Source organism: Mytilus galloprovincialis, chromosome 1, assembly GCF_965363235.1.
Source record: "Mytilus galloprovincialis chromosome 1, xbMytGall1.hap1.1, whole genome shotgun sequence".
Lineage (NCBI taxonomy): Eukaryota > Metazoa > Mollusca > Bivalvia > Mytilida > Mytilidae > Mytilus > Mytilus galloprovincialis.
The window spans coordinates 51100186-51115682 of record NC_134838.1 but is presented as its reverse complement, the minus strand read 5'-3'; the positions used below and the strand labels follow the sequence as shown (position 1 = coordinate 51115682).

At 32.0% G+C, this 15497-nt stretch overlaps 1 protein-coding gene across 1 annotated transcript; it reads left to right on the top strand.

The window, feature by feature from the left end:
- The first annotated feature begins 155 nt into the window (after positions 1-155).
- LOC143061284 (uncharacterized) lies at positions 156-13768 on the top strand. Its single transcript, XM_076233725.1, has 8 exons — positions 156-612; positions 903-1010; positions 3744-3851; positions 5508-5615; positions 9649-9756; positions 10763-10795; positions 13565-13597; positions 13749-13768. The coding sequence occupies exons 1-8, from the start codon at positions 210-212 to the stop codon at positions 13766-13768; spliced, it is 921 nt and encodes a 306-aa protein (XP_076089840.1). The 5' UTR covers positions 156-209.
- The last annotated feature ends 1729 nt before the right edge of the window (positions 13769-15497 follow it).

Sequence of the window (15497 nt, the reverse complement as noted above, 5' to 3'; positions counted from 1 at the left end):
CACATAAAACCTGAAGATATTTATCAATGTTTTCTAAGTACAGATATAGTGTAGTTTCACATGAACATAGGCTTCCGACTCAGTAATCAAATTTCAATCGAACGAAAGTAAACACGGAAATGTTTAATTCTATATAAAAGAGATCCTTCCAAAACAAGTCATCTAATATTTTCCGAAGAAAGTTTTGTTCATAATAACATTCCAATCGAATGGCTGTTAATTATAAAAAGGGCTCTCGACCTTATGAAAATGAAATATTTGACCGAAACGTAGCTGTTGTTGAGGATGAAGATGATGATCAAGCAGATTATGAGGAAATTGCTGAATATGCTAATAAACCGCCAGACGAAAAAAAGAATGAAAACAAATATACAGACTGGAATGAACGTGGTACGAATACAGCTACACATTCACGCAGCAAGGAAACATTAGGGAACAACAAACACGAAAACACAAAAAATATCGACTTACAATTACCTACAAAACAAGAACTGGCAGATGCAAAAGTAGTAAGAAGCATATGGAGAACCGCATGTGCAGTATCTGCAGTTGTATGTGGCGTCTTACTGTTAGCTCTTGGTGTAGTATTGGGGTTGATGCTATCAAACAAGGGTAAGAAATTTGATTTTTAAGCAAAACGAATTATTTGGTCAACCCTTAGTTAATGAATTGGAATCTATGACTCTATGATGTTTGTTCCTATTAACACTACGTTATCATTCTTACATAACAGAATATGGTTAAACTGTAATGCAAACGGAAATGATAACATGTTTTGTGTTCATGGTTCCTGTTGGCTATTTTTTGTGTATGTAGTGTTAGAGCCATCGAAAACATTGTTTATTAATTACTATTTGTTTTTTCTAAAAAAAAATGCATACATTTTTCAACTTTATTTATAGCATCTCCATGTGCATATGTACAGTGTCTTCATAATGGGAATTGTTCTGTTTCCGGAGATAAAGCAATCTGCAAATGCCATGATGGGTTTTATGGATTGAAATGTGAAGGTACAAGTTTATTTTTTAATTCAGTTTTTATTTTTTATTTTAAAGTTTGTAATATTTGAATAATGTAAATTTTGATAAGACATTTCAATAATTTAATTTGTCAAAAGCGCAAAAAACAGTTTTTTAAAAATAAATTATCAATTCGTTATATGATTTTTTTTAATGATTATCATATAGTTGATAGTATATAGTCTGTAATACAAATTAAATTAAAAGTAACATATTTTTTGGACTCCTAGTTGTATTGTTATTGTTTTATCAATGACTAAATCTGTAAACATGAGGAAGTTTTACCATAATTTGACGCTACTTGTGTTTGGGTATCAAACACTATTCGATAATTAAATTGCCAACGATATTTGTATTGCATTCAGTTAAGACAAATAGCTTTTTGAAAGATAAAAAAGTTTTGTATGTTTCTATACTAAAGTTGTTTGATATGTACAAATGGATACTTTTATTTATTGCTATTGGTTTTGAACAATCTTTCAATAACCGTGAGTATATGTTTTAAGGCATGAACTAGCACTTCAGTGTGGGATGTTGGTTGTTGTCTGTCATGATATATGTCTTCATTGTTTTGTAATACATTTGATATTTAGTTTTTTTAATTGTTTCGTACTTTGTCAAGTGGGTCCTGTAAGAGCTGACGGCACGGCATGCATTTTGTCCATTGCTGAATGTTGTAAGGTGGCCTATATTAGTTGCTTAAAACTACATTAATGTAATGGAATTTAATTCACATAAGCTTCTACTAACATTTGTGCACTTTGGTCTTCCGTGGATAGTTGTGTCATTTTGCCAAAAAAGTGAAAAATTTAGCTAATTAAACATAAAACCCGGTTTCAAGCCACCATATCTTATTTCCGGGAAATTGCCAGTTACACGTCAGGAATAAGACAGATGCTTTCCATTCGTTTCATTGATTGATAACATCTAAAGTTTCAATAGGTTTTTTTACTTCCCTGATTGAATCAACCTTGGCGTGCTGTATACTACTTTATTTTGATAATCATTATCATCTTCTTATTGTATAAAGATTTTTTTTTTTGATTTCGTTTGATTTACTACATTGTAAACTAAACCAGGCTAAGAATAATTACCAAAATATTAGACATTACACAATATACGGTTTACATTCGTCTTCTCCGGCTTGGTTTTAATTGGTGAAAATGGACAGTTGTTCGTTATCATCATTTTTGTATTCCAATTTGACACTGCTCATGCTGGTACGCAGTTGCTTTTGTATTTTGAACTGCCATGATGGCTTTTCGAACGTCGCCTTACTCTGTCCATTATTCAAAACATATTCTCTATGTAAAACCACAAAAGAAAATGTTTTGAAACTTGGCAGAAAAGATGCATTGTGTAAAAACAGCAGTTTGTACGTCAAATCTCAAATTTAAAAACAATAGGAAAATCTCTTTTGGGGTCAATGTCCGTGAAATGTCTTTTCAGCAAAAAAAAGCAGTTTCAACTATTGCCTTGAAATCGAGAATAGACACTGCGAAACGTTAAATATGCAAGATGCAAGAATAATAAATAAAAAAGTTCCAGAAAAAAGACAATATGGTAAAAGTCGTCAGTAGCCTCTTATATGATTAATTGACCTTTAATACCAATGTTTACTTACAAAATTACGTTATTGTTTTAGTATTAAATTTCGAAAATTTAATTAATTGAAATATTTACAAGTTTAAATGAACAGCTAACCAAAATATACAGATAAGTCGGATGGTCAAAAATGTTGTTCGACACGTCATAGTAGGTCGGACGGTCAAAATCGTTAGTTGACACGTCGTGATAGCAGTTCGGACAGCCAAAATCGAAAGTTTACACGTGATAGCAATTCGGACGGTCAAATTAGTCAATTGACATGTGATAGGAGTTTTGCACTTAAATATTCGTCTTATGTTATCTCTCCAATTCCATAATGAATAGGTAACGAATAGGGAATAGGGAATAGGGAATAAGTAACCAACTTTCTCTATGCTCTTTTCAAAAATATATAAAAAGTAGGGGTCACCGTGCTATTTTTCAAGCTATGAGTCGTTGAAAATTGCCTAAATTTGGTTAGATTGTTAATGGAAAAACACAATTGTGTGCATAAAAAATAATCTATGAGATCGAATTTTGAAATAAATTGTGAAAAGATAGGTTTTGTAATATGTTTTAAGAAAATAAAAAGAAAAAATGGTGTCACCGAACTTGTTTTCTTGCTACAAGTAAAAAGAAAAAAAAATCCCTATCTGTCCAGTATAATATTTTTACTAAAAGAGTTATCTTCCCTTAAATGGCTCATTTGAAAAAAATGATTCAAAAAGCAAAATAAAATGATATTTGTTTAATTATTTTGAATTATGCAATAAATTGCCAAGTTTTCTTTATATTATTAAACAGTCTAACCATCAAATTGCAAATCTGTCTCCAAATTTGCAGATTTAGGCAAATAACTAGACCGATTTGTTACTGTGATTATTCAATCCAAGATGGCGGTATACCATGAATCTACCTTAACACCTTTAACATTTTATGAAACAATACATATCCATGCATGCAGTCAGAGATACAATTTATTTTTTATATAAATATAATGGTCTTTGAAATCTTTGTCTATTAGATCCTAACAATACGCACAATTGGAAAAGAGAACAGTTTGAGCATTATACTTCATTTAATCATTATGTACATTGTAACTCTTTTTAGATTAAAACACTTTTGTTTTTTTTCAAGGTACACCATGTGTTGACTATAGCTGTGACAATGATGGAACGTGTTTTCTTGACGAGTTTCAGCCAAGATGTGGATGTAAAAACGGATTTTCTGGTGACAATTGTACAAGTAAGTATATGAGTATTCTTGATAGCTTTCCCATGCTATTGCGCTATTTTGCAGACCATATACAATATTTTTTTGGTGTGAACCAAGGCTCCGTGTTGAAGGCCGTACATTCACCTATAATGGTTTACTTTTATAAATTGTTATTTGGATGGAGAGTTGTCTCATTGGCACTCACACCACATCTTCCTATATTCATAACAACAATGAATAATGAATATGTTTAGTTAAGAGTCTATTGTAACGTCCACACGAGAATGAAGTAGCATACACATACCACCCGTGAAAACTAGATAAAATCTGATTTACTTCTCATGTTAACAACTTCAGTTAATTTTTGGTGTTCTTAGGACACGCCTTTTCTCATTGTATATGAATAGCTAGTCTAGAGAGATCAAGTTCAACAGATGTAATATTAACAATATCAACTTATATGCAGCAAATACTTTTTAAAATTTAGATCACTGGCAAAAAAATCGCAAAAGATAAACCAATCATTTGATCAAATAAAATGCAAGCAAAAGCATATTTAAACTTATATCTTGCTTCTGAGCGATTAGTAGTCAAAACATATATCTTAAAGTCCCTCCTTTGAATTTCCTGCAAGATTAACTTAGGCTGTACATGATATCTATGGTTTAGCAAGAAGATCCTGAACTTATCTCTTCCTTGAAGTTTAGTCCAATGAAGTCGTCAATTGATTTTACAAGGATTTTAACTTGAATATTCGACGATTTTGAAAACATAGAAAATATGAGAAAAGATAGAAAGATGTCGCCCCCTCAAAGCAAAAGTGTATTAATAATTGCAAAAGCAGAATCTTTGTCTTATAGAGATAAAAACTAAGAATACATTGAATAGAGAAGAGGGTGGGGAGGGGTATGCTCCAAGTATATCTTTGCATGTTTATACATCTGTGTTGTAGAAGAACTTACAGAATGATGAATAAATAAAATTGTGAATGAAAATGGGGAATATAACAAAGAGACAACAACCCGAACAAAAAGCAAAATTATATTTGAGAAAGGCGTTTTCTTAATAGTTATCAAAGGTAACAGTTGTTGTATTGTATTGTATTTGCTTGCCTTAGTAATGAAAATGGGATAAATCAGCAATCAAAGTAATATTTCACCCCATTTATTCTTTACTGCGAACAAATGCTATTGTTCTTGAGTCTGGATAGAACTTAAGCAATCTCATTGTCTCTTTTTTTCTGCGGGACATTTTATAAATATAATTCACTACCTCTCATTCTTGAAACGTACATTTTGCCCTGATGAAAAGTGCTCATACGCTAACGGCAAAAAATTAAAGAGATTTTTATAACTATTTTCCCGCCTAGTCAGAAATACAACACTCTACTAAATAAGGGATTATCAAATGCATAAACCTTGTTTATAAATTAGATATTAGAGTTTGCAACAAAAGTAACAATTTATTGATGTAATACAGGAATGGCGCACCACCATTACATTTCAGTATCTTTGAACAATGCATGCTTTAACAACAATCAGAATGCGTTGAACAGCAGAATAACATGTGATGCTTAATGACAGAAAATGGGCAATTTTATTCTATTCCTTTAAAATTATGCTTTATTTAACCACAAAAAGATTAGTTCAACACTCATTAAAAATATTGTATATTTTTCTTTTGTAGCAACACCATGTTCAAGTTCACCATGTGAACACGATGGGACTTGTTCAGTGATCGGTTCGAGTTTTTCTTGTGCTTGTTTATACGGATTTAAAGGATTACAATGCGAAAGTAAGAAATAATACCATCATTATATGTACTTATTTATAATCATTATAAACATAAATATTATCATTAATTTCTTTGCGTACTATGTATAAATAGAGATGCGATATTCTGAGACAGCAACAAAAACAACAAACATACCAAACGATATATATTTATAGAGAAAAATGAAGTTTTCAGAAATAGAAAAAAAAAAACACCATTTAAACAATAACAAAAATGGCAAAAATACCAAATGATATCTATAGAGACATATCAAGTCTGTAGACAAAAAAGGCAGATGTGTATACAAATGTCAAACCTAATGGTGTACTGAAATATAGAAATATTGTCGTCTCTTGACTCCATAATTCGCTAGTATGTCAGGTATTTGAAACGGATACATGGCTATTGATTTCAAACATAATTTCCATTCCTTACGAAGCACATTCGGTCAAAAATAGGATAACGTTATGGAATAACCGTTTCACAAATGTTATCGGATATATTCCTTACGACGTATATGAGCGTTTTTCAATAAAAGTGTATATTTCAGACCTAAAAAAAATGGAAAATCAACTTGTCTAAAATTTAATTTCAAGAGTTATTTTGAATACCTCTATTATAGACCTGTTTGTAAACAAAAAGTGCAATCTTAAATACTCCTTAAAATGATATTATTTTTTAAAATTTGAGTACTGTTTCGTAGGGGACAAAAACGAAACTGCTTCTAAACACACATATGTTTGCAATTTTAAATGTTTCCTATAGACATTCAAGTTTGTTTACTTTATATTACTAGGAAAATCTAATTTTTTTTCTGAATCGGAGAACCATTTTTTATCGATAAAGATTAGACAGTACTTCACATATGAAGGTACAACTCGTGTTACGTAGTGGACATTTTGATGCGTTTCGTAGGTGACAAATCCGTTTCGTAGTGGACAAAAAGTTTCGTAGTTGACATCAACCCTATTCTATGTTAATAAAAACATAATAAAAATTACATGAAACTAACCCTTGGTATTTGCTTTGCACGAATATACTTGAAAAAAGAGTAAAAAATGACTGCATGGTAGTGGTAGTGTCCCCTACGAAACGTTTTAATCCCATACTTGTTTCGTAGGTGACCGTTTCTTAGAGGACGTATTCACATGTTTTATCTTTTTCCCCACAATCCCTTTGTTGCAAAAGTAACAAGACTGATTGTATTCATCAAATCATTTATTAAGCTGCACACTGATATTTTTTTCATAATTTTAAAACCAGATACTGATGGAGATTTGACCCGTTTCGTAGTGGACATTTACAAAAATACGGTATCACTCTGGTCCATTTGATGTGCTCAATTTTTTTTACCAACAATTAAATTGCCGTTATAAAAGCATCACTTCTTTTGTAATGTTTATATCTCTTGCAAACAAAAATTACATTGATTTTATAAAACGGTTTATTAGCAAATTTTAATGACTTCGTTTCGTAGTGGACGTTTTGTTAGGGACACACCTTCTGAAATAAAAATCCTATGTTAAAAGCTGTTTATTATAATATGTTGGCTCTAAACATACTTTTGAATTATTAAAGAACTTATATTAAGTAAAAATAACATTTATTTCTACATTTTTTTACGATATTTTAGAGTATGAATGTTGAATAGGCGGTCTAGGGACATGCCATTTTTGTTGTTTTGGACTATTCAGGAATCAATAAATTAGCAATCCCTTTAAAAAATTAACTGTTTCTTTGCTTAAAAATGTTAAATCTAATTTAATGTACTGACTGCACAAAAAATTACTTGCAAAGTCCAAACACATTTTTTTAAAAGTGGCTAGGACAAGAAAATACGTTTTTATTTAAAAACGCCCATATACGTACAATCCCCTTTCCTTTCATGGATGTAACCTACCGAATTAGACTATTTACCGGATTTGTTATCACATAAGCAACACGACAGGTGCCACATGTGGAGAAGGATCCGCCTACCCTTCCGGAGCACCTGAGATCACCCCTAGTTTTTGGTGGGGTTCGTGTTGCTTATTCTTTAATTTTCTATGTTGTGTCATGTGTACTATTGTTTGTCTGCTTGTCTTTTTCATTTTTAGCCATGGCGTTGTCAGTTTATTTTTGATTTATGACTTTGACTCTCCCTCTGGTATCTTTCGTCCCTCTTCTATTGCAATGCGTTGTGTAGGGTATACAGAAATCTTTTATAAACATTTTCAATTTTAAAAAATAAGTATTCCTTGCTTCAGATTTACAGTTTGAAATTTATTTACACTTTCACGAGCATACAACTACTTTTTATATTGTGAGACCATTTCCTGGATACCCACGTTTTGTATAAATGGTATTCGTTGGTTCTTTATCTTTATTTCAATATCTATTTTTTGGAGGAGGAATAAATTTCATTCAATCAAAATGTTTTGATTTTATTCATCGTCGTATATATTTTATGACATATAAAATACTGTGCAGTTAGAAGCAGCAATACGATAAGTCTTGTAAAATATACACTCATGCAAAGCTCTGATTCCTTTCACGGATTTGACTATACTTTTTGGACCTTTTGGATTATAGCTCTTCATCTTTTATATAAGCTTTGGATTTCAAATATTTTGGCCACGAGCATCACTGAAGAGAAATGTATTGTCGAAATGCGCATCTGGTGCAGGAAAATCTTCTCCTCTGAAACTTCTAAGCCAACTTTAACCAAACTTGGCCACATTCATCATTGGGGTATCTATAGCTAGTTTAAAAAATGTGTCCGGTGATCCGGCCATCCAACCAACCAAGATGGCCGCCATGGCTAAAAGTAGAACATAGGGGTAAAATGTAAATTTTGGCTTATATCTCTGAAACCAAAGCATGTAGAAGAAAACTGACAGTAAGTTAAATTGTTAATCAAGTCAAGATCTATCTGCCCATAAAGTTTCAGATGAATCGGAGAACCTGTTGTTGGGTTGCTGCTCCAAATTGGTAATTTTAAGGAAATTTTGCCGTTTTTGGTTATTATCTTGAATATTATTATAGATAAGAGATAAACTGTAATAGCAATAATGTTCAGCAAAGTAAGATCTACAAATAAGTTTGCACGACCAAAACGGTCAGTTGACCCCTTAAGGAGTACTTGCCCTTTATAGTCAATTTTTAACAATTTTTTGTAAATTTTTGTAATCTTTTACAAAAATCTTCTCCTCTGAAACAACGGAGACAAATTTAAACAAACTTGTCCACAATCATCATTATGGTATCTAGTTTAAAAAAATGTGTCTGATGACCCCCGCCCGCAAACCAAGATGGCCGACATGGCTAAAAATAGAACATAGGGTAAAATGCAGCACGCCTCCGGGTGCGGGAATTTCTCGCTACATTGAAGACCTGTTGGTGACCTTCTGCTGTTGTTTTTTATTTGGTCGGGTTGTTGTCTCTTTGACACATTCCCCATTTCCATTCTCAATTTTATTTGCTTCATATTTCTGAAACCAATGCATTTAGAGCAAATCTTTTGAAATAAAATTGTTCATTAGATCAAGATCTATCTGCCCTGACATTTTCAGACCAATCGGGCAACTTGTTATTGGGTTGCTGCCCTCTGAATTGGTAATTTTAAAGAAATTTTGCAACTTTTGGTTATTATCTTGAATAGATAGAGATAAACTGCAAAGAGCAATAAAGAACAACAAAGTAAGAGCTACAAATAAGTCAACATTAGCAAAGTGGTCAATTGACCTCTTAAGGAGTTATTGCCCTTTATAGTCATTATTTAACAGTTTTCATAAATTTTGTAAATTTTTGTAAATTTTTACAAAATATTTTCCACTGTCACTTCTGGGTCAAGTTCATTTTATTTTAGATAGAGATAATTGTAAGCAGCAAGATTGTTCTGTAAAGTGAGATCTACAAACACTTTACCAACACTAAAACACAATTTTGTCATGAATCCATATGTGTCCTTTGTTTAATATGCACCTATACCAAGGTGAGCGACACAGGCTCTTAAGAGCCTCTAGTTGTTTATATTCTCACATTCTTTTAAAACAGTATACTATTTTCCTATTAGATACTCCATGCGACAGATACAGCTGTTACAACGATGGGACGTGTTTTATTGATCAATTTCAGCCAAAATGTGCGTGCAAAAATGGATTTACTGGTGACCATTGTACGAGTAAGTTTATGAGTATAGAAAACTATTGTTATAGGTTCAATCGATGACAAGATTAGTTTACATATATATGCATGTAAAATTTTCATGGAAAATGTAATAATCATGATAATGAAGAAGAAAAAACTAAACAAAAACAAAATAACCATACAAAAATTTTTATCATGAACAAACTTCATTTTACCGTGCAAGGGCTGTATGGCCAGTCAAGGGCGTTAGCAACTTCCATCATCATCATTTTATTTCTATTTACTGTTCGTCGGCACACCCCAGTTCTCCATTAAATACATAGTCAGTAAAAATAAAAAATAAATGATTATATAAAACATCAATTCATATGCAGCAAAGACAATTTGTAATTGATGTCACTTGTTTAAAAAATTGCAAAAAACGCGACCATTCACTAAAACAAATAAAATGCAAACGATTGTTTGTCATTGTATACAGCATATTCAAAATTGTATCTTGCTTGTAAGGTAATGTCTATAAAAATATCTTCACTCTTTTCGTTATTCTTTGAATTTCCTTTAGGATAAGGAGTATGGCGCTTGGTTTTTTGTTTCCCTTGGTTACTATGGTCCAAAAGAAGTTCTTCAATTTATATGTTCCTTAAAACTTTGTCCAGTGAAGTCGTCTATTGATTTCACAAGATGTTTTTCTTAAATGATCGATGATTTTAAACACATACGACAATTATTTCAGTGCGTAGTGACTAGTGTAGGTTATGATAAATGTTTTTTTGATGTAAATAAATCAGTATTCCTTGCTTCAGGCTTACATTTTAGAATTTATTTCCAATTTTAATGTTAGGATCTTCTATTGTTTTTATGTTTTAGACTCTTTCTTCGATACCCAAATTCTGTATAAAAAAATATATGAAATTCGTTGCTTTTGATCATTATTTTTAAGTGATTTTTTCAGAAGAGGTACTAATTGCTCAGTGTATTGTTAATTTCATCTAACACACATGTTTTAATTTAATTTAATATTGTATCTGTTTCTTTTCTAGCAACACCATGTTCGAGTTCACCATGTGAACACGGTGGGACTTGTTCGGTGATAGGTTCGAGTTTTTCTTGTGCATGTGTAAACAGATTTACAGGATCACAATGCGAAAGTAAGAAATAATACCCTTATTTTATATGCGTGTTCATAATCATCATACACTTTTATATAATCATTATTTGTATTGCATATGGATAAATAGAGAGGCGAAATACGCCATTTAGACAACAACAAAAAACGGCAAAAAATACCAAATGATATTTATAGAGAAACATAAAATCTTTAGATATTAAAAAAAGCATGTGTTTATTCAAATGTCTATCATCATCGTTGACTGAAGCGTAGACATATTGTCGTCATTTGACTTTCACAATTCGATATTTAATCGGGTACTAGTATTTGAACCGAATTCTGGACTGTTTATTCCAAAAATAATTGTTATCCCTTACGCAGACACATTTGACCAGTAATAGAACAACTATGCCAATGCGTCGTGTAGGGTATGCAGAAACCTTTTATTAAAATAATTTTAATTTAAAAATATCATATTCTTTGCTTCAGACTTGCAGTTTAGAATTTATTTATACATTTAATATTTACGATCATACATATAGATTCTACCACGGTATCGAGTGTGATACGATATTTACTTATCTACTCAAGACAGTTAAATTTTCAAATTTAACATACGAGGCTCGTCGATTGTTTTAAATATTTAAAATATAAAGCCTATTCCTTCATTGCGAATGATCTGCAAAAAGATGTGTTCTTTCTATATGACGTCATCAGACATGGTCGCCTTTTTTCATGCTGTCAGAATAGGAAATTTAAAGGAAAACAGAAGAATTCGAAGTCATAATTGGATTCTACATGTTCTAACCAATGAAGAACTGAGATCGAACGCGTTGATTATAAATATTTTTTGACTAGTATACAATGGGTGCAGAAATGGATAAATTTACAAAGAATTAGAGAAATACACCTTTATATTTTTAGACTCTCTGGATATTCAATTTTTTATAAATGGTATTCGTTATTGGTTATCCTTTTTTGTTTATTTTGCGGAGGAGGTACTTCATGCTGAATTTATTGTCAGTTTTCATTTAACCATAATGTTTTCATTGAACTCAACGTCGGATATTTTGTTTGACCTTAAAATACTCTGCAGTCAGAAGACAAGCATTAATCAGGTAAAGAATGAATAATCTTGTTAAATATACGTCTTTAAGTCAGCAACGTAACAACACGAAACATTTCGAAAATAAACATGTTAAACCAATGGTGTAAAGGAACCCATACGATCATTAAGTGTTTTTGTATCTTTTCACATTCTTTTCAAACAGTATATTATTTTCCTATCAGATACTCCATGCGGCAGCTATAACTGTTACAACGATGGGACGTGTTTCATTGATCAATTTCAGCCAAAATGTGCGTGCAAAAATGGATTTGCTGGTGACCATTGTACAAGTAAGTTTAAGAAATATTGAAGTCTATATCATAGATGCAATCGAACACAAAATTTGTATTCACATGATATATACATGTGAAATGCTCATTGAAAAAATGATACTAAAGAGGACAAAACAAGATGACAAAAAATTACCATGGAAAAAAAATCTATCATGTACCAACTTCATTTGCTGTTCGTTGGAACACGCCAGTTCTCCATTAAATAAATAGCCAGTAAAGATCAATAAAATAATTGATTATAAACAACTTCAACTGATATGCAGCAAGGACAAATTGTAATTGAAGTCACTTGTAAAAAAAATATAGTATTTAGCGTACGAAAATCGTACCTAAGCGTTTATCGGGCGTTCAAGAAACGTATGTTGGCGTATGCCTGGCGTTTGTCTAACGTAGATGGAATGCACGCTAGGAAGAAAAAATGTTTCTTGAACGTATTTGAGACGCGTCCCGATCGTACCTTGGACGTTCTATTATGGGGTATTTGTTACAAACACACCAGCATACGTTTTAGTTAAAGTCGAATGATCTTTAAGCATACGCCAACATACGTTACTTGAACGCCCGATATGCGCTAAGGTACGCGTCTCGTACGCCCAATACACGCTTAAAGCTCGTTGTGCACACGATACAGATATGATTGACAGAACCTGTCAAATGCATCCGTCATTACTAGCGTATTGGTAGCGTACATGATTTTTTACCACGCCCGGCGTACGTTGGAGCTATACGCTGATGTGTGACGCCGGTATAAAAATTTCCACGAGTTTAAACGTTCACCAAGCGTATACCTTTGTATTTCGACGTACTTCAAACTTATGCAGCGCGCGTTAAACAATTGTTTAGCGTTCCACTGGCGTGCAACTAATGTATACCGACTTCGTCAATTTTCTCTGTACGTTTGGTGCACGCCGGCCTATACGCCAATGTGTGACGCCGGCATTAGTCCAGTGAATTCGTCAATTGATTTCACAAGATGTTTTAATTAAATATTCGATGAGTTTTAAACACATACGACAATTATTTCAATGCTTTGTGAAGGGTATGCAGAAACCTTCTATAAACGTTTAAAAAAAAATCAATATTCCTTGCTTCATGCTTTTATTTTAGAATTTATTTACACTTTAAGTGTTAAGGATCTTCTTTTTTTTATAATTTACATTCTTCCCTAGATACCCAAAATCTGTATATGATATTTGTTGTTTTTATAATCTTTGTTTCTTGGTCTATTTTTTCGGAAGAGGAACTTAATGCTAGATTGATTGTTGATTTCATCTCACAAAAATGCTTTGATTTGTTCTACATTTCTTAAATATTCTATCTTTTTCTGTTTTAGCAACACCATGTTCAAGTTCACCATGTGAACACGGTGGGACTTGTTCGGTGATAGATTCGAGTTTTTCTTGTGCATGTTTAAACAGATTTACAGGATCACAATGCGAAAGTAAGAAATAATACTATAATTGTACGTACTTATTTATAATCATTCTTAACATTAATATAATCATTATTTTTACTAGAATTACATATGGATAAATAGAGATGCGAAATACACCATTTAGACAACAACAAAAACGGCAAAAATACAAAATTATATTTATAGAGAAACATCAAAACTTTGTAAATAGAAAAGCCGGTGTATATAAAAATGTCTATCCTAATGGTTGACTGAAGTGTAGAAATATTGTCGTCATTTGACTTTCACAATTCGATAGAAAATTAGGTATTTGAAGCGGATACTGGACTATTGATTCCAAAACTAATTGCTATCCCTCTTGCAACCCAATTAGGAAATAGGACATGTTGGATATGCAGACAAACATTGTTATATTAATTTCTTGCTTCAGACTTACAGTTTCGATTTATTTTACACTTACAGTGTTTACCAGAATACATACACTTTGATATTTTTATATTCCTTCCTGGATACCCATGTTCTGAATAAACGATATTTATTGTTCTTTATCTTTATCATGCCCCACCTACGATAGTAGAGGGGCATTATGTTTTCTGGTCTGTGCGTCCGTTCGTCCGTCTGTCTGTCTGTCTGTTCGTTCGTTCGTCCGTCTGTCCCGCTTCAGGTTAAAGTTTTTGGTCAAGGTAGTTTTTGATGAAGTTGAAGTCCAATCAACTTGAAACTTAGTACACATGTTTCTTATGATATGCTCTTTCTAATTTTAAAGCCAAATTAAACTTTTGACCCCAATTTCACGGTCCACTGAACATAGAAAATGAAAGTGCATGTTTCAGTTTAAAGTTTTTGGTCAAGGTAGTTTTTGATGAAGTTGAAGTCCAATCAACTTGAAACTTAGTACACATGTTCCCTATGATATTATCTTTCTAATTTTAATGCCTAATTTAATTTTTTATCCAATTTCACGGTCCACTGAACATGGAAAATGATAGTGCGAGTGGGGCATTCGTGTACTTTGGACACATTCTTGTTTTTTGTCAATTTTGATGAGGAGTTACTTAATGCTGGATTACTTGTCAATTTCATTTAAGAATTGAATGTTTTTTTGTAACTTTATTGGGGTTTAAAAGCGTTGACCGAAGTACATTTCTAAAAATGTGCGCATGGTCAACGCTTTTACAACCTTATGAAGTTACAAAAAGAAGCATTCAATACTTATAATTACTTTTCTTTTAGCTAGGATCATGAAAACACGATTTTTATCAAGTTTGTATTTAATTTACCTCTGCAGTTTATCATGGGACCTCGTGTTTTCATGAAAGACAAATTTCATTGTGTAATAAAGTTGATTATGGAATAACGCGAGGTTGCAGTAAGCCAATCAGAATAATGTATTATAATGAAACATACATCTACTGTAATTATTTAATGAAAATGGTTTGATTTTACTTAAAGTCGTATATATTTTATGACACGAACAATACTGTGCAGCCAGAAAAACAAGCAGCAATTAGATAATCTTGTAAAATATGCGTCTTTCAGACAGCAATGTAACAACACGAACGTTGTGAGCATGACATGTAAAGTGCACATAAGATCTTTAAGTACAAGTGTTTTTGTATGTTCTTTTTATTTTTTTTAAAATAGCAATTTTTTTTCGAATCAGATACTCCATGCGGAAGCTATAGCTGTTCCAATGGTGGTACATGTTTTATTAATCAATTTAAACCAAAATGTGCGTGCAAAAATGGATTTACTGGTGACCATTGTACAAGTAAGTTTATGAAATATAGAATTATATGTCATACAAATAGATTCAATAGGACACACAATTTGTATACGCATAATATATACA

What these genes read in the sequence shown, in the direction of transcription:
- LOC143061284 (XM_076233725.1), top strand. Translation starts at nt 210, where the DNA reads ATGGCTGTTAATTATAAAAAGGGCTCTCGACCTTATGAAAATGAAATA. An exon ending in TTCTGGTGACAATTGTACAA is followed by an intron (nt 3,852 to 5,507) that starts GTAAGTATATGA and finishes TTTCTTTTGTAG; the next exon opens with CAACACCATGTTCAAGTTCA. An exon ending in TACTGGTGACCATTGTACGA is followed by an intron (nt 9,757 to 10,762) that starts GTAAGTTTATGA and finishes TTTCTTTTCTAG; the next exon opens with CAACACCATGTTCGAGTTCA.